We start from the raw sequence: 20678 nt of genomic DNA on the forward strand, positions 1-20678 counted from the left end.
TTTTTTTTTTGCAAGTTTTACCTAAGAAGAAGAAAAAGCCAAAATGGGTCAAGTGGTAGAAATTTCTTTCAGAAGATCAAGCCATGTTAATCAGCAACTCCATTAGCCAGTGCAACCGACCTTTCTAAGGAAAAAATCTGAATGTTATTCTATTTTTTTTTTTAAGAATTTAACCTTTAGAAGAGCATGAGAAGAAGACTATCACTAAATAGGGAAGAGAGGTGGGAGGGAAAAAGAGGGAGAAGGGGAGTTGCACAGAAGATGGAAGGAGAACCTCACTGCTATACAGAATATATATATGATGTTGTAATGAGAAAAAGAAAAATAAAGTGTGTCACATTAGATTGGATAGAGAGAAAGGATGGGAGAGGAGGGGGAGGAGGAGGGAGGATAGGAAAGGCAGCAGAATAGAATAGACAATGATTGATATATGTACATTCCATGTATGTATTATATATCAAAATGCATCCTACTATCATGTATGACTAAAAAAAATAAATAAATAAAAAAGAAAGAATTTAACCTTTATTTTTTTAATTTGTTTTTTATGTGGTGCTGAGGATCAAACTCAGGGTTTCAACCATGCTAGGCAAGTGCTCTACCACTGAGCTACAACCCCAGCCCTGAGTATGTCATTCTTTGAACTTAAAAAATTATTTAGGGAAAAGTTCGATTCCCTAGCATAGCCTTTTGGATGGGGCCTTTCAGGTCTGGCCTCTCCTGTCTGAGTCTCCTCAGGCTGCTCTATCAACTCCTTTCCCAACTGGCACCTCACTCTTGTGTAGCTACTTAGCCTCCTCAAAAAGTATGTGCTGTACCTTGTCTCTCTGTTGTCTGGGCTGGATGCCTGTCCCCACACATTCTGCTTCTCTGTCATCTGATAAATTGTTGCTTTTCTTTTCTCTGGGAAGGCCCCCCTGACCTGCCAGGACTAAAGTGCCTTTTCCAGAAGGTTACCAGTACTACCCTGCATTTCCCCCAGCAAACAACTCAAACTTTTGGAAGTAGTTCCCACCAGACTTTGAATATCTGAAGGGCTGAGCCTATGACATACTCACCCTGACATACTCATCATTAACACAGTGCCTAGCATATAGGAAGAACTCAGTGAAATATTGGGTGACTGAGTACTGTTAAAAATCAAATTGCTTTCCAAAGACAGATTGAGTAGTTTATGTTTGTTTTGCCACTGATCTTTCCCATCCTTTGCCCAGGTCCACTTTCTTGGGAAACTCCCCAAGATGGCACTCTGACCCACGCTCCAAGAAGAGAGCCTCTACTATTTGGACATTTTCTATGTCCTCTTTCTTTTAAAGTTGGGGTTAGGAATTATTGTTTATTGTTGTTTCCATGCTTTCAAAGTTCAAGTATCTTATTCTTCTCTTTTTCCCATTGACTTCTGTTCAGATGTCTCTGGGGCATTCTTACATATCAACTTGAAATTGAGTATCAAGACATATTACTCCACCCAAGAAACCTTAACTCAGAGCGAGTAATATGTTCTTATCAAGAGCTTTGGCTATTTAGAGTTTATCTCCCACCCTAGCACAGTCTTGACAACTCTATACAAACCGTTTCATTTCAGTTGTCTGTCAGCAATTCATCAGGCTCCTCCTATATGCTAGGCCCTATGTTACGTGAAGGATCAAGAGGGCTTAGCCCTCCAGAAACTCAGTCTGGTGGGAACTACTTCTAGGGGTTTTCTCTGCTGGCAAATCACAGGATGCTACTTGTAATACTGGCTAATCACGAGGGGTAATCACAGGACACCTTCCTGGTCCTTTGGTTGTTCTCAAAAGTTTTAGAAAACATATTTTAGATTAAATGGGATACAAATATTCCTTGGAAGAATGCAAAATTGAGATGAATTTTAATATGAAACTCAAGATTTCATTGGAAGAGTTTGGAAACCACTGACTTCCCTGATTTCTCTTCCAGTGCTAAGTTTCCCCAACTGCTTCAACCTCTGATGTCTAGATAACCCTCTTGGGTAGAATATGTCAGCCCTTAACAATGCTAGGTGAATAAGGAATGGCTATAATTTTAAGGAATGTACTTTTTCTAAGATGCAGAATTGCAAACTAGGCTAATACAAATGTGTCCGAGCATAGGTTCTTTGGAATCTGCTTTTAAAAATAGCAAGAACCATTTATGATTAATATGTCTTAAGGATCCATATATAGCAAACTAAAATTTCAGAACAGGCTTATTTTTTATCATCAAAATATTCTATTTAACTTAAACTTTTATTATCAAGAGTTCAGAATTTGTGGCATCTAAATTAATGAGCTTTTAACCTTGTGAAAACCTTGAAAGTTAGATTTATACAAAACAAAACTCTCTCTGAAAAGGGCATTCTAGGGTATCATCTTCCTCATCTTCTTCTACAGGAATTCTATTTCTGATAATGCAAAGCTGATTTTAGTGTCTGTATCATTTACTTCTCTACCATGGTGAATCATTGATAATTACATGTTAAAGATTCAGTTCTTTCCTTCATAGTTCATTCTAGAACTCTAATTATTGGTGGGTTTTCAGTATATATTTGTCTAAAGTTCTATCACTTAATAAATAGATCTATAGAAAGCCAGTGGGTTTAGGGATAAGTAGATGGATGTGCTCATAATCACACCCCCTGCTAAGAATTTTTCTCTCCTGTTTAAAATAAAATCACAGCTGTTTTCTGAGAAAGAATGGCAATTTGAGTGAAATTAGCAAGAGAAGTTGCCAATTTCAAAATGAAAGATATTAAATATTTCTGGATCCTTTCAGGATTCCTCTTAGAAAATGTAACTAATCTGGATTTCAGTATCTTTGCCTGACTTCAGAAGAAAAAAATATATAACATGATCAAATTAAATATACAGCTGTCAGCATTCAAGCCAAACAGTGCACAATAGACAAGAAAAATTGCCCTTCTAACACAGGGATAATTAAGCATAATGCATGCATTCAGAGGTTTCTGTGGAACTCTTCTCCAACAGAATACGTGAGCACAGCCTTTCTTTGTCATAAAGTAAATCAGGTAGTCTTTTTTTTTCTCTTAATTTGTGAAAACCAAAAATTCGTCAGTCCCATGGCATCTTCTGACAGAGTAATGTAGCTTTCCATTCCACTGCAATATAACTTGCATACTAAAATTTTTTAATTTTATTTATCCTGTTTTCTTAAGATATGTTTATTTTTTGAAAAGAAAATTTGAATATCTTAAAGCAGATGCTTCCTAAAATAAAGAAAACATGAAACAGAGCTTTTCAATTTAATTTGAAAGGTGCACACTTTGAAGTTTCTGTTCTGGGAGTTTAAGAGACATGGATTCTATATCACTTCCCTAATACTTAGTGCAATTCGATAACTGACTTTTTAAATAATTTGGAAAGAGGGTTGTTTGATGAGTTAGAATCATCATTTCCAACTCTCTTAAACTCAGGCAACAATGTCACATGTAATTTTAGAACATGATATAAAACATTCTGTCTCTCTATTTCCACTTAATTTGTTTCAGGAGAAATTTAATATTTTTCCTTTCAAGATTAAAATTAATAGGCTATTAATAGTGCATGTGTGTGTGTGTGTGTGTGTGTATAATATAATGATGATGATGATGATGACTGGAAGAGGCTTTTTTATATAAATCTAGCTTAAAGTAATGGGAAAAGGAAAATGTTTCTCATAAGTGGATTGTCAGAATCACATACCAACATCACTGTTGCCATTATATAAAGATTATAATCATTCTGTTACTCAGCATTTTTATTTTAAAATTGTGCTTTTTATGTGGTTGCATAATGCCTCACACACAGGGCAACAAATAATATTTATTTAATTTGATTAAAAATTTAATTTATTTCTGATGTATCATGCATCTTATGACATTTTCATAATAAGCTTTTTGCCTATAGTTGTCATATCTGAAATAGTGTGCATATTTGTGTTCTGAAAGGTTTTGTGATTATAGTAACCTCCCCCACCCAAACTATATACAGGTTTTAAACAGGTTTTATTCTTTTTTAAAATTTGTTCTGATTAGTTATACATGACAGTAGAATGTATAAATGTAGAATGCCATCATGTATAACTTATGTATGTATGCTGTTATGTATGATTTTGACACATCATACATAAATGGGATATAATTTCTTATTCTTCTGGTTGTATGTACATAATGTAGAATTACACTAGTCCTGTAATCACATATGCACAGAGGTTAATAATATCCATTTTATTTTAGTTTCCATCCTACTCCTTTACCCCCTCTCTTCCCTTCCCTTCCGTCTGTCTAATTCAGATTTCCTCTATTCTTTCTTTCCCTCACCCCTATTGTGAATTAGAATCTGCATATCAGAGAAAACATTTGTCCTCTGGTTTTTGGGGATTGGCTTATTTTGCTTAGCATGATATTCTCCAGCTCTATCCATTTACTGGCAAATGCCATAATTTCATTCTTCTTTAAGATTGACTAATATTCCATTGTGTATATATACTACATTTTCTTTGTCCATTCTTCTGTTGAAGGGCATCTAGGAAAGTTCCATAATGTGGCTATTCTGAATTAGGCTGCTATAAACATTGATATGGCTGTGTCATTGTAGTATGCTGATTTTAAGTCCTTTGGGTATAAAGTGAGGAGTTGGATAACTGAGTCAAATAGTGGTTCCATTCCAAATTTTCTGAGGAATCTTCATACAGCTTTCCATTGTGGTTGTACCAATTTGCAGTCTCACCAGTAATGTATGAGTGTACCTTTTCTCCCACATTCTCACCAACATTTATTGTTGTTTGTATTCTTTTTTGGAGGGGTACCAAGGATTGAACTCAGGGGCACTCATCAACTGAGCCACATTCCTAGCCCTTTGTTGTATTTTAGTTAGAGACAGGGTCTCACTGAGTTGCTTAACACCTCACTTTTGCTGAGGCTGCCTTTGAACTTGTGATGCTCCTTTCTCAGCCTCCCAAGCCACTGAGATTACAGGCATGTGCCAACCATGCCTGGCATTGTTGCTTATATTCTTGATGATTGCCATTCTGGCTGGAGTCAAATGAAATCTCAGTGTAGGTTTGACTTGCATTTCTCTAATTGCTAGAGATGTCAAACATTTTTTCATGTATTTGTTGACTGGTTGTATTTCTTCTTCTGTGAAGTGTCTGTTCAGTTCCTTAGTCCATTTATTTATTGGGTTATTTGGCTTTTTGGTATTAAGTTTTATGAGTTCTTTGTATATCCTAGAGATTAATGCTGTCTCTGAAGTGCAGGTGGTAAAGATTTTCTCTCATTCTGTAGGCTACCTTGATTGTTTCCTTTGCTGTTAAGAAGCTTTTTAGTTTGATTCCATTCCATTTATTCATTCTTGATTTTACTTCATGCGCTTTAGGAGTCTTGTTAAGGAAGTCAGTTCCTAAGCTGACATGTGGAGAGTTGAGCCTACTTTTTCTTCTGTTAGGCTCAGGGTCTCTATTTTAGTGCCAAAGTCCTTGATCCACTTTGAGTGGAATTTTGTGCAGAGTGAGAGATAGGGGTTTAATTTCATTTTGCTACATATGGATTTCCAGTTTCCCCAGCACCATTTGTTGAAAGAGGCTATCTTTTCTCTGGTGTATGTTTCTGGCACCTTTGTGTCTAGTATGAGATAACTGTATTTATGTGGGTTTGTCTTGTCTTCTATTCTGTACCATTGGTTTGTGTATCTGTTTTGGTGCTAATGCCATGTTATTTTTGTTACTACAGCTCTGTAGTATAATTTAAGGTCTGGTATTGTGATGCTTCCTGCTTTACTTTTCTTGCTAAGAATGGCTTTGGCTATTCTGGGTCTCTTATTTCTCCAAAGGGATTTTATGACTGCTTTTTCTAATTCTATGAAGAATGTTATTGGGATTTTTTTTAATTGTAGATGGACACAATACTTTAATTTTATTTACTTATTTCTTGTGTGGTGCTGAGAATCAAACCCAGTGCCTCACACATGCTAGGCGAGTGCTCTGCCACTGAGCCACAACCCCAGCCCCTCAGGAAATGCATTAAATCTATATAATACTTTTAGTAGTATGGCTCTTTGACAATATTAATTCTGCCTATCCAAGAGCATGGGAGATCTTTCCATCTTCTAAGGTCGTCTTCAATTTTTTTCTTTAGTGTTCAGTCGTTTTCATTGTAGAGGTCTTTCACCTCTTTTGTTACATTGATTCCCAAGTATTTTATTGTTTTGAGGCTCTTGTGAATGGGTTAGTTTTCCTAATTTCTCTTTCAGTGGATTCATCACTGATGCATAGGAATGTATTTGATTTTGGGTCTCAATTTTATATCTTGCTACTTAGCTGAATATATTTATTAGTTCTAGAAGTTTTCTGGTGGAATTTTTTGCATCTTCTAAATAAGAATCATGTTGTTGGCAAATAATTATAGTTTGAGGTCTTCTTTTTCCTATTTGTATCCCATTAGTTTCTTTCTTCTAATTACTATAGCTAGAGTTTCAAGGACCGTGAATGAAAGTGCTGAAAGAGGGCATTCTTATCTTGTTCCAGTACTTAGAGGGAATGCTTTCAATTTTTCTTCATTTAGAATGATGCTGACCTTGGGTTTAGCATAGATAGCTTTTATAGTGTTGAAGTATGTTCCTATATTCCTAGTTTTTTTAAGTATTTTGAACATAAAGGGGTACTGTATTTTGTCAAATGCTTTTTCTGTATCTGTTGAGATAATCATATGATTCTTGTCTTTAAGTCTGTTGATGTGATGAATATGTTTATTGATTTCTATATGTGGAACCAACATTGCATCCCTGGGGTGAACCCTACTGGATTACAGTGCATTTGTAGCTTTTTGTGTATTATTTGCTAGAATTTTATTGAGAATTTTTATATTTATATTCATCAGGGATATTAGTCTAAAGTTTTTTTCCTTGATGTGTCTTTATCTGGTTTTGGCATCAGGGTGATACTAGCCTTAGAGAATGAGTCTGGAGGGGTTCCCTCCTTTTCTTTTTCATAGAATAATTGGAGGAATACTGGTGTTAATTCTTCTTTGAAGGCTTGTAAAACTCACTTGAGAATCATTTAGTCCTGGCCTTTTCTTGTTTGGTAGGCTTTTGGTGGCATCTTTTATTCCATGAAATTGATCTGTTTAAATTGTGCATGTCCTCCTGATTCAGTTTGGGTAGGTTTTATGTCTCTAGAAATTTGGTGATGTCTTCAAGGTTTTCTATTTTATTGGAGTATAAATTTTCAAAATAGTTTCTGATTATCTTCTGTATTTCAGGAGTGTCTGTCATGATATTTCCTTTTTCATACAAATTTTAGTAATTTGAGTTCTCTCTCTCTCTCTTCATTAGTGTGGCTAAGTGTTTATCAATTTTTATTTTTTCAAAGAACCAACTTTTTACTTTGTCAATTTTTTGAATTTTTTTTTGTTTGCTTCACTTTCATTGATTTCAGCTCTGATTTTAATTATTTCCTGTCTTCTACTGCTTTTGGTGTTGATTTGTTCTTCTTTTCTAGGGCTTTGAGATATAATGTTAGGTCATTTATTTCTGGACTTTCTATTAATTTAATGAATGAGCTCAATGCCATGAACTCTCCCCTTAGCACTGCCTTCATAGTGTCCCAGAGATTTTGGTATTTTTTTTAATATTTATTTTTTAGTTGTAGTTAGACACAGTACCTTTATTTATTTATTTTTATGTGGTGCTGAGGATCAAACCCAGGGTCTTGCACGTGCTAGGTAAGTGCTCTACAGCTGAGCAACAACCCCAACCCAGATTTTGGTATGTTTTATCACTATTCTCATTTACCTCTAAGTATTTTTTTATTTCATCCCTAATTTCTTCTGTTTTTCATTTGTCATTCAGTAGCATATTATTTAGTGTGTCATGTCTTAGAGTAGCTTCTATTTTTTATTTTATCATTGATTTCTAATTTCATTCCATTATGGTATGATAGAATGCACGGTATTTTCTCTCTCTCTCTTTTTTTTTTTTTTTTTTTTTTCGCTAAGAGTTGTTTTGTGGCATAAAGATATGGTCTATTTTAGAAAATGATTTGTATGTTGCTAAGAAGAAAGTGTATTCTTTCATTGATGGATGAAATATTCTATATATGTCTATTAAGTCTAAATTATTGATTGTATTATTTAGTTCCATAGTTTCTTTGTTTAATTTTTGTTTGGAGGATCTACCCAATGTTGAGAGAGGTGTGTTAAAATCACCCAGTATTATTGTGTTGTGGTCTATTTGATTCTTGAAATTGAGAAGGGTTTGCTTGATATATGTAGTTGCTCCATTGTTTGGGGCATAAATATTTACAATTGTTATCTAACTTGTTGATGTGTAATTCCCTTAATCAGTATGAAATGTCCTTCTTTTGTCCTGATTAACTTTGGCTTGAAGTCCACTTTATCTAATATGAGGCTAGAAACCCCTGCTTGTTTATATGATCCATGTGAGTGATACGTGTTTTCCCATCCTTTCACCTTCATTCTGTAGATGTCTTTGCCTATGAGTTGAGTCTCTTGGAGACATCATATTGTTAGGTCTTGTTTTTCTTGTTTTTAAATCTAATCTGCCAGTCTTTTTTTTTTTTTTTTTTTTTTTTTGGTGTGGTGGTACCAGGGATTGAACTCAGGAGGGGCACTCAACCACTGAACCACACCCCACACTCCTATTTTGTATTTCAATTAGAGATGGGGTCTCATTGAGTTGTTTAGTGCTTCGCTATTGCTAAAGCCGGCTTTGAACTTTCAATCTTCCCGTCTCGACCTTCCAAGCTGCTGGGATTACAGGCATGTGCACCATGCCCAGCTCTGTCTATGACTTTTAATTGATAAGTTTAAGCCATTAATGTTCAAGGTTATTTATATTCCTGGTCATTTTATTCATTTCTGATTTTTAAGTTGAATTTCTCTTTTGATTGATTGATCCTTTAGTGTAGTTGCTCCCTATGCTAGTTTTCACTGTTTTGTTGTTTTGTTTTGTTTTTCATTTCATATTCATGGAATATTTTGTTGAGAACAAAATATTCTGTAGTTCAGGCTTTCTAGTTGTAAATTCTTTTAACTTTTATTTATCACGGAAAGATTTTATTTCATCTTTAAATCTGAAGCTTAATTTTGCTGGATATAGAATTCTTGGTCGGCGTCCATTTTCTTTCAGAGCTTGGTATATATATTATTCTAGGATCTCCTAACTTTGAGGGTCTATGTTGAGAAATCATCTGAGATCTGAATTGGTTTCCCCCTCTGTGTAATCTGATATTTTTCTCTTGCAGTCTTTAAAATTCTATCCTTATTCTGTATGTTAGACATTATCATTATAATGTGCCTTGGTGTGGGTCTGTTGTAATTTTGTACATTTAGGGTCCTGTAAGCCTTTTATATTTGATTTTCCATTTCATTGTTTAGGTTTGGGGAATTTTCTGATATCATTTCATTGAAAAGATTGCTCATTCCTTTGGTTTGTATCTTCATGCCTTCATCTATCCAATAAATCTTAAATTTGGTCTTTTAATGTTATTGCATAATTCTTAGTTCTGTTCATCAACTCTCTGTGGTCAACTCTATTTTTAGATTATATATTTTGTCTTCATTGCCTGAGGTTCTGTATTCCAAGGGTTCTAGTCTATTGGTGATACTTTACATTTAATTTTTAATTTAGTTTATTGCTTCCTTCATTTTGAGGATTTCTGCATGGTTTCTTTTCAGAATATCTCTTTATTGGAGTCATCTTTCATCTCCTGAATTTTATCTCTGATTTCAACTCCTTACATATCCTTTATGTCATAGATCAGTCTATGTACATTCTAAACTCCTTCTCTGACATATTCTTTTGTGCAAAATACTATGTAATTTTTTTTATGGAGTTACATATGTGTAATATGAATCTAATCTGTTAAAAAATGAAAGTTATAACTTAAAGTTTTCAGGTTTTTTATTTTTATTTGTTTATTTTTTGCCTGAATAAAAATTTATGTTCTCTAAAGCCTAAATATAGTTGTATGAAAAAGTATGCTTATACTAAGCAGAAATGTGCGTTGTTCCCTGTGTGAAAGTGAGTAGTTATTTTTCTTTTGAGGTATGTCTCCCCCCCGCCCAATGCAGGGGATCAAACCCAGGGCAAGTGTTCTACTACTCACCTACACCCTAGCCCTGTCTATATGAAAATAGGTTTTATTTTCATATTGTGAAACTGAGAAATAATGACATAGCTCTTTGCCTTTGATCTTTGCTTTTTTGTCTCAGTGTGGCTGTCACCAGGTCCAGAGATGTGCCTTCCTTTGGACCTCCCATCCCTAAAGGGGTCACTTTCCCCAAGTCAAATGTGTTCAGGGACTTCCTTTTGGCCAAAGTGATTAATGCAGAAAATGCTGCTCATAAATCAGAAAAGTTTCGGGCCATGGCAACTCGCACCCGCCAGGAATACCTGAAAGATCTTGCCGAAAAGAATGTTACCAACACCCCTATCGACCCTTCGGGCAAGTTTCCGTTCATCTCTCTGGCCTCCAAGAAGAAGGAAAAGTCAAAGCCATATCCAGGAGCTGAACTCAGTAGCATGGGGGCCATCGTGTGGGCAGTCCGTGCCAAAGACTACACCAAGGCTATGGAACTAGACTGCCTCCTAGGGATCTCCAATGAATTCATCATCCTCATTGAACAGGAAACAAAGAGTGTGGTTTTCAACTGTTCCTGCAGAGACGTGCTGGGGTGGACTTCCACTGACACAAGCCTCAAAATCTTCTATGAGCGAGGAGAGTGTGTTTCAGTGGAAAGTTTTATTAGCAATGAGGATATCAAAGAAATTGTCAGAAGGCTGCAGGTGAGTCTTTTCCTTCCACACAAATGCAGTTTCTCTTTCAGAAAGTTTTCAGTACCGACCAGGGTCAGGTTACTGAAGCTTATTTGCACCTCTGGGAATTCCTTGCTAATGTGAAGTGACACAGAGTTTATCTCAGTTGGTGTTTCCCATCACTTATTTGGAAAAATATCCGAACATGGGGGAGAGGACCCATCTACTATGTGTTTGTTAGAAGCTCACTTGAATGTGAGCTGATCCCACTGCCTTGGTGACTGATATTGCATCCCAACCAATTTCAAATAGTAGTTGAAAAGAGATTTTTGTTTGAGTATCTGCTACCTTGAGTATTCTAAAGTGAGTTGAGTAACAGAATAGTTTTTTTTTGCTGCCAACTCCTAAGTCTCTGTTAGAAGTTTCCTTGTAACTTTAGGAAAACCATTGAGCTCTCTGGATGCAACAAATATGCTCCTTTTGGCCTATTGAATAGAGACTAGTAAAGGGGAAATTAACTAGCCTACCCTTCAGTCGGCAGTAGGTATTCAGAAATAACCCTGCTTGCAATGTTTTTCCAGGTCAACCCCAATAACTTTGGTTTCCTTGTCTAGTTTGTTTCAAAAGGTTGTGAATCAGTGGAAATGACTCTGCGAAGAAATGGGCTAGGACAGCTTGGCTTCCATGTCAACTATGAGGGCATTGTGGCAGATGTGGAGCCCTATGGCTATGCCTGGCAGGCAGGGCTGAGGCAGGGCAGCCGCCTGGTGGAAATCTGCAAGGTGGCAGTGGCCACCCTGAGCCATGAGCAGATGATCGATCTCCTGAGAACATCCGTTACAGTGAAAGTTGTCATCATTCCCCCCCATGAAGACTGCACCCCACGGAGGTAGGTCTGAGTTAGCAGCTGACGCAGAGACTTGACAGCAGGCTTGTGTACCACGTAGAACATCTCCTAGAAAGTATGGAAGTAAGGTGTTGGGAAGCGCAGTGGATTACATGCCATTCTAAAAGTTCCTTCCATGGAAAGTCACACTTAGCACACAGCTCCCTTTCAGCATGTGGCAGCAGCTGCTAGAAAAAGTAACTGAGGCCAGTCCTAGGATTTACATCTCTGGATGCATAAAGTTGCTGCTACACAGATGTCTGGTAATATCCATTTAAAGCACCTTGAACCAATAGCTGAGAAGCATTGGCCACTTCACATTCAAAGATGCTCAGCATCTCGGCCCATCAGATTTTCTCTTTCATGTTTCATGACACTCACTCTCTCATTGGTACCTCATTGCTCTTCCAAACTCACGAGTATTGTTTTGGGCCCTGCTTCCTGAGCCTGGACAGCTGAACGTGACTTACAGGCTTTTTCCTGACTGTATTTGCATGTGCTGGGAATTAGCTTCAGATGTGCTGGTGCTGCTCCTGGTGCCTTAGCAGTTTGGTTTCCAGCCTTCTCCCAAGGGGAAAGCCCAGGCCCTCCTGCCTGTCCAGTTCCTGCCAAGCCAGCAGCAATGTCGAAAATTTAATTTCTTTGCCTCTGGGGAGGGTTCTTGATGGAACAAATTTATTCAACTGCTTTTTTATTTCCCTCTTTGAGCTTACACATGGTATTTTTGCTCTTTTTTAAACAATTTGTTATTTATTTAGCCATTATTTCCTAAGAATTTCTCTTAAGCTTTGGCAATTAATTCTTAGGTCTTTTAAAGTCAAGACAAAGTTATTTATCATATTTCTTCCTAAAATGACCATTCCCTGTGCCTCAGTTTATGGTTATCAGATGGCAGAATGTAAACAGTTGGGATAGGTTATTTGTGTACTTTAAAGGTAAGCAGCAATGATAACCTAAACATACTTCAGTTACATCCACACTTTACTTATAATAGTACTTCCTAATACTGCTTATTTCTTAGAAGACCCTAGTAAAAAATACCTTATCATTATTTATTTATTTACTTACTTACTTATTTAGGAGTGGGAATATTCTGAAAATGCCCTATATGCATATCCTGCTTTGTTTAACTAGAGCTGATGAACCTGTTAGCCATTTTTGGTTTCCTTAAGCACATCATCATAGACATTAAGAATTATGGATATAGCTCAGTGTGGAGCACCTCCCAGCATCACAACGCCCTGGGTTCAATCCCCAGCAGCAGCAGCAGCATCACAACACAGATATTTTTATTTAGTATTCTCCCAAATCAGGATACAAAACATGACTCAAGGTAGCCCCGAGAGGCAGTGGGGTTTCAACCTAGGACACTCTCCAAGTGCCCTGCACTCCTCTGCTTGCTGCCTGTCTGCTGTCCTTGGTCTCTCTAAACAGGCAGCTATAAACTGGCCTGCTCCTCCTCCTCCCTTTAGAAATGGCTTCAGAGGGAACCCATTGAAAAAAAGATTTGTAAGTTGTTGACCTTACTTACTCATGATAAAGAACTGTAGACTGAAGGCGGTCCTGTCAAAGATGAAGCCCATAGACCTTGTGATGCTACCTTTTCCTTATTTCTAGGCTCCCGGGTTTTTTTGGGGGCAACGTAAGAGGGGAGTATATTGGTGTGAGTGTGGCGAGATGGGGGAACAATATTGACACTGAAATCGTGAACAGTTCTTACTAGACAAATGGATCAGAAGGCCTGGTGCTGGACCGATAAAACTGTGATAAGAGGTGGTTTATCTACAGCAATGTGCTAGACTAGGTTTATCATCTCTGGTGTGTTGGTAAAAGTGACATTTGCTAAGCGGTTTACTTTAATGTGCCAGGTCCTAGAAAAATCACTATTATATGAATAATTGCACTGAATCCTTAAAATAATTCTCTGAGGTAATAGTATTATTATTGTTGCTCTTGTTTTAAAGGAAACTGAGCCTCAGAAAAGTCAGTTATTTCCTGAGCTCATCTGCAAACTTAGGTCTAACTTCAGAGTCCGTGCTTACAACTGCTCCTCTGTATGCTCACCCACCTCTGCCTTACACACTACACAGGGATAAACTGGTAAACTGTTTACACAGGGATAAACCGGAATCAGAGGAAACTGCTGATTCCGGTGGTGTACACATTCCCACTGTGGCCAGTTTCAGGCTACCACCATGACATCCCTGAAGGCAGACCTGGGGTAGACAACCCACTCCTGCAGGCCCATGTCTTCTGGCTCCAACACTGAGCAAGTGAGCCTCATTTGTCTTCCCCTCCCAGCAGCACATTCCTGCCATCTTCTCAGGGTCAGTCAGGCTGCCACTGTGTGCTAGCAGAGTGCTGGGGCCAGAGGCTGGGTGAAGGGTCAGTCTCTGCACAGGCCCAGTGGCCGCTGCCATCCTCTACCCTTTTCACTGTGGCTTCCATCAGAAAAGCCCCTGCTAGCTCCTCCGGGCAGGTGGAAAATGGTGCACTGGTGCCTCTGGAGGACTGGAAGCCTGCTCCTCCCTCTCCCTTTAGAAATGGCTTCAAAGGGAACCCATTGAAGCATTAACACCCGTTACAGTGTTCAACAAAATAAGATAATGCTCTTCTGTCATTTTTTTCTTCTCCTCCGCACTTCACACTCCCACTGCTGTTTTCCTAGCAACTAATTACTCTGTTCTTTGACTAGTCACTCTCCCTTCTCTGTCAACCATTTCTTTAAGGCAGCTCCAGAGTGAGGCAGAACAGGCCTCCAGGAGCTGAGGGGGGTCACAGGCATCCTCAAGGCAACTGGAATACAGACCCCTGAGTGTGTATTTTTACATGAGAATACAAACTGGCTCTTGGCAACTTCATTTCCATGATGAAGAGGAGGCAGCTGGGAGGGTGCAGTAGCTGTTCAAGAAGTGAACAGGACCAGCTGGGAGCACAGCATGAGGGAAGCAGTCCTGCTTGAAAGAGGCCCCTCACCTGCCTCTGTCACCCCTCTGCTCTTGACCATCAGCATCTAAGACCTCTGAGTTTTCAAAGTCATTCTCTTAAAAAGAGAAAAAAAACTTGGCTAACTGGTGAAACTGAGATGTTTCAATTGGTATTGCATAGGAATCACAAACGTTTATTCTGTGAGGGCCACTAGCCTGTGGTTTTTAAAGAAAGCAATCAAGGACCATTCAAGAGCTAAAAACAAACAAGTTACATATAAAGGCCAAACTAATTTTTTTGGTACTGAGGATTTGGAATCAAATAACCTTTTAAACAAAAACAGATTTTTTTTTTTTTTTTTTTTTTTTTTTTTTTTTTTGGTGTGACAGTGCTGAATCAAACTGCAGTAGAACAGGAAGGGTTGTGAGAATTTATCTGGGTTAGATCTCATTTTTTAGATAAACGGGTGGAAAGAAGTTGAATACTTTTTGTTTGTTTGTTTGTTTGTTTTTGAGCCAAAGTCATGTGGCTTCTAGAGACCAAGCTATCCTCAAACAAGACTTTTCTGACTCAAGAGTCCAGTGTTGAATATTTCTGTTCAGTGCACTGTTCAAATATTTCTCCATGTTTCTTAGTGATTAAGAAAAAGGAGAGAGTAATGAGAAATCAGAAATGAAAGAAAGAATAAAAAAGACTGAAAAAGACAGTGAGTGGTTAATTTTGTGGTTTCAGCAAGTCACCATTTGTCACTTTTTCCACTGTAATTATCATTCTTGCTGCCACAAATCTTCAATTTGGTCTGTAAAAGTTGTTGAATTTTCCTTTTTGCCATATGCTATGCCTTGAATAAGATGTGATAGTCACTACAGGTGTATAATGTCTGGGGGGTTGGAGCCATGTTCTTCAGTTAAGAGAATAGAATAAAACTGGCCTGCAGGAAGACTAGTTCTGTGTCTAAACCCCTGCTCTGCCACCTCCTGGCTGTATACATTGGGGCAAGTTAATCCTTCCAGGCCTCCTTCCATTTCCTCTTGGATGAAGAGAGGATAAAGATAGTAGATATCCACTTCAGAGATGCTGAAATGTGGCTGGATTAGTGTCCAACCATTACAGTTATATCTATTTTATTATAGTTACCATTCTTAAACACTAAATTTTGCTTCAAATGATAGAATGAAAATCCTTTTAGGAATATTTATGCATGGCATTAAAAATCAGCTTTAGTCTTTGTTTTTCAGTGCCTATTTCCTTTTTGATTCCATGTATCTTTCTTGTGTTTTGCAGAGATAAGTGAGAGACCAGGAAGCCAGTGGGCGGTTACCCCTGCTACAAAAGGCAGTCAGAACTGGCAGAAATGGCAGGTGGCTGAGGTTTAGCTCAGTGTGGGATGCATGTCAGACAAAGAAGAGCATACAATATTTCTGTAATTTTTCAATAGTGATTACATGTTAAAATGATGTTTTAGATATCTCAGGCTACATTAAATATATAATCTCACCAGTTTTGTTTTACTTTCTAATGTGGCTTCTAGAAACATTAAAATTAGAGTTGCAGCTGTTATGTGTGGTTTGCATTCCCCTTAGTCTCCCCGTCAGTGACGTTTTGGACTCTCCCTACCTTACTTCTAAAGTGCCTTGTGAAGGGCTGTTTCACAGTTGCTCTGTGAACCCTTTTTTCCAAATCCTCTCACCCGTTTTCCCAATCCTTCACATTCCTATGAGAAGGAAGTCATTTTTCCACTTAGTGATGAAATTCAAATGCATGGTTTGAGGTATTGCTTTAGTGAGAATAGAATTTGTCAATCAGGCTTATGACCGACAATACCTCCCCTCATCATTTGGCATAAAGAATGGAAAATGGGCTCCCGTTTCCTGAGAATTTGAGTTTCAGATGGTGGCACAAAATGGTAAAATGGAAAACATTTACGCTTGCCATTAATTTCACTCAGGCTGCTGCCTGGGGACGGCCTTGCTATGAGAGATTTCTTTCTTTAAAAAAGTAAAGTCTGATTTCAGATTATGCTTTGTCCCTCAGGGATTTAATAATTTTAGTATTTCTATAATTGGGTTTTTCCCCCTCTTTAGCTAAATTTAGCTTTTGCTTTGGATTTTAAGACTTCTCCTAACTTAATTTCTTCACTCTCAGGGTACCCCCTTTTAATTCCCCAGTTGTGATATGCAGTGAAGGTGTTCAGAGCTGGTTGCTTGTTTCTGTCAAGATTGTGTTCTTAGGGTCTGCTTCCCTGTCCTCCTTAGGTATCCTACAGCTGTGTCCACTCCCAGGGTGACCTTGTGTCTTCTTGGTGTTTAGAAACTCAACAGTTGGGATTGAGTAAAGGAAAGCATGGTCAACACTGCCTGGGTTTCTGGTTTTTGAAAGGAAAATAATTATAGGGCTGAAAGAGGACCAGAGGCAGAAGATGAAGTTTTGGATCCATTTTAAGTGTTAATGAGAATCAGTGTGGTTCCACCAACAAAAAAGGAGTATTAATTGTTTTTCTCCCTGTGCCTTCCCCTAATAGGAGCTGCTCCGAAACCTACCGCATGCCAGTGATGGAGTACAAAATGAATGAAGGTGTTTCATATGAGTTCAAATTTCCCTTCCGCAATAACAACAAATGGCAGCGGAATGCCAACAAGGGGTCTCATTCCCCTCAAGTCCCATCCCAGGTGCAGAGTCCCATGACCTCACGGCTAAATGCTGGGAAAGGTGACGGGAAGATGCCTCCTCCAGAAAGAGCCGCCAACATTCCTCGAAGCATCTCCAGTGATGGGCGCCCGCTAGAGAGGCGGTGAGTGCACCTCCCCGAGGTTTCTGAAATTTAAATAACACCAGGTCCATACTCACTAGCCTTACTCCTTCCTAAATTTTGCTAGAAATCAAGAATTAAAGCGGAGATGCGTGCATGAGTGATTTTCAAAGCATGGTAGAATTCCAAAGCCATAAGGGTATCTGAGGACATATTTCAGCAAAAATTTTGGCCCTGTGCAGTGATATTATTATGTTTTGCTTTTTAATTTCTATGTGATTATCAACAGAAATCATCTTTGTGCATTTAGCAGCCATAGGGATTTGAATTTAGCAGTCTCTTTGAGGTGATAGTGGCTGTATTACCATTTTTGACAGTCTTTGTTGTTTGGGGGCAAATAATATGCTAGGAGCAACAGAATGCAGATTTTGGGTTGAATATCTATATTTCTTACTTTATTAATGAAGAATTCTGAGAAAGGAAAACTGGAATAGCACAAACATTTTCCATTGCTCTGAAAGTAGAAGAAAATGGTAGGGAAAAGGTATTCTGCAGGAATGGGTCAAAATACCAGCCCTGAGTTAAACAAGCTAAAGGGAAAGGGATTTAAGGATCCCACAATGTAAAAAACCAAAGTTTATTATTAAATTGAAAGTCGGTAAATTCCCTCACAAAAGATAACTGATCCACTCTGCACTTGATCGCCCTAGCATCTTTGTCTGCAGCATCTTGAAGTAGAGACAAGGCCTAAAATCAAACAAAATTAAGTAGTTTCAAAATGTGATTGACAGTTGGCCATAAGATTTTAAATAAATACACTGTAAATCTAGTTGCCTCAAATCATGTATGCTAATAAAGGAAACAGAATAATTGGAAAATCTGCTGGTCACCTGACAGAAACAAACCACTGCTACTTTCTGTCCACTCACTGTCCTTTCCCCATCACTTCTGCTTGTCTTGATCGCATCTCATGATTTTTTGTGGAAACCCTCAGAGCTAGAGTGAAGTCCGTTCCCCAGGAACTGTGTTGGGTAAAAGAGAATCCCCATGGAAGTTAAAATGTGATCCTGACTCATCTGAGTAGCCAGGTCCAACAAGAACAGGATGCCAAGGAATATGTCCCCAAACATGCTTAAATAGTCATTGGTCTACTTTGGAAGCAGAAAGATAGAAGTGGAAGAAGCACACTATGAAGTCTCTGGTCTCAGTCTAGCTTTTGAGCTACCGCATAAAATCTCGTCTCTTAATCATTATAGAATACTAAGACATGATAGAGTATAATTTATAGAAACAAACACAAAACAAGTTGTCTTTCTAAAATTCTTCGTTTAATCCTAGAGATTTATTTACAGATCCTTGCTATTTATCTCAAAAAAAATTTCTCACCACAAGAGCCCCATTTCCATCTGAACTCTTCCTGCTTTCATTATTTTTGGGGAGAAAAGCATCCAAGAGATCTCTGAATAAATTTTTTGTTCTACACATTTCAGAGTTGGCTCTTCCTGAAATGTGTGTTAGCTGTTAGCGGTAATTCATGGTTTGGCCCTCGTTTTGAAAGATGAACCTAGGAAGCCATTGTTCAGAGGAGTGCTTTTCCCTGTCTATGCTGTCTTCTTCCTCTGCAGAACAGTCCAGAGGCTTTCATGAGTGAAAGTGATTGAGTCATTTCCTATACATAGTATTCCATATGATAAAATAGTGGAATATATTTTGATTCCACATTGAATTTAATTTTGCAACTGAATCTAAACTGAAGCTGAACAAAAGTTCAGCACACTGACCTCTGAAAGTGAGGGTATTTTTTGCTTCTAATTGTCATCTTACGGTGACAGCGGCTTTCAGGGTTAGGGAGCATGGACTCCATTTTCTCCAGATGAGCCCCTTTCGTTCTAGAGGTGATCTCTGCATGTGCTGTGACTTAACTCTGCCCAGAGAGAGTACATCTTACTGAGTGCTCACCCCAGATTATAAGCATAGTCCTGTGACTCTGCAGGCTATAGAGACAAGAGTGGTGGAAGTGAGGCTGCCCTTGGTGGGGGGATATTTAACCACTACTCATTGTCCCCTCAGATTTTTTAGTTTCAGGTATCCTTAGAGTCCACCAGACAAGGACTTCACAGTTGAGTCATCTTCATTTTGAAATGTTTGGTAATTAGGTGGGTAGTCTTTTGTGGAAATATAGAGTTCGGTTTCCTACCCCATCATTCCCGATTTTTAGTAACATGATATTTCCTTTGTAAGTTTAACATTAAGGTATAAATAAAAGGTACAGCTGGGGAAACTTGTTTTGCTATGAATTCAGGAAAACTTGGGCAGAGTAGATGCATGACACTCATAGGAACACTCTGAGCCCCTCTTGAACCCCAGGTTCAGAAAATTCACCTTGAAATATAATTTTCTCCTTGAAATATGGTAAAATACAACTGAAAGGTTTAAGTAGTCCCATCCATTTGATTCTCCCCTATATACTAGCATATATATATATATATATATATATATATATATATATATATATATATATAGACAGACATGGGGCATTTATGAAGTACAGTATGGAACTTTCAGATGAACCCTAAGTAGTCAAAACAAATGCCAGGGGTCTGCTTTATGTTTTCCATACAGTTGTTTCATTCTTTTCCTCCCTCAGAAAGTAATGTTTAACTGTAAGTCGCCTCTGCCCATGCTGCTTCAGTCTCTCTGTTCTGTTTGGCCAGGTCCAGAAAAATCCATGTTGGCTGAAAATGATCATTTACTGCTTGTACAAGCAGTTTTTCTTTCATTGTATACCACATCTCAAACTTAAAGGTCATTAGGAACTTTTTTTAAATTTGTGGAACAAATAATCTTTTCCTTTAAAACCAAGATCAGGATTTTTACTTAGGAAGCAATGTTGGTGTTTTGAATTTTTAGTAAGAAGTTTTCAACTGGACAGTATTCTTCTCTATACATTGCTAAGAGAAGCTGGCATGTCAGAACCAATTGCCCTTTTGCCATCTAAAATCTAACTCTGTTTGGTTTGAATGCGAGAGTTTTAGGCTACTCAGGTGACCTTCTGACTACAGAACTTTGTATTATTTGCAGGAAAAGTAGTCATTAACAAATTAACATTTGTTCAACAAAAACAGGTAACGTGATGCAATTGCTATTTTCACTGAATTTGATACATTACTGTGTTTAAACATAACATGGCGTCGTGATAAAACCCTAATCTATGCTTGTAAGCTTGAAAAGGTCTCACTATTGCAGGGACTTAGAATAAACAGCAGGCATGTTAACATACAAAATAATTTTTCTTTCTCTTTTTTTTTTTTAGATGAAGTTATCACCAATCTTTATTCAAGTATTA

General features: G+C 37.9%; 1 protein-coding gene across 17 annotated transcripts in view; it reads left to right on the top strand.

Moving 5' to 3' along the window:
* Nucleotides 1-20678, top strand: part of SIPA1L1 (signal induced proliferation associated 1 like 1) — a 372348-nt gene that overhangs the window by 296328 nt on the left and 55342 nt on the right. For all 17 annotated transcript variants that reach the window (XM_081290424.1, XM_081290426.1, XM_081290425.1 and 14 more), the window contains 3 exons: nt 10226-10799; nt 11384-11658; nt 17105-17374. In XM_081290424.1, coding sequence (XP_081146550.1) covers nt 10226-10799; nt 11384-11658; nt 17105-17374 — 1119 coding nt within the window. The remainder of the gene's footprint in view (nt 1-10225; nt 10800-11383; nt 11659-17104; nt 17375-20678) is intronic.

This window comes from Spermophilus citellus (genome assembly GCF_964194105.1).
Source record: "Spermophilus citellus genome assembly, chromosome: 4".
NCBI lineage: Eukaryota > Metazoa > Chordata > Mammalia > Rodentia > Sciuridae > Spermophilus > Spermophilus citellus.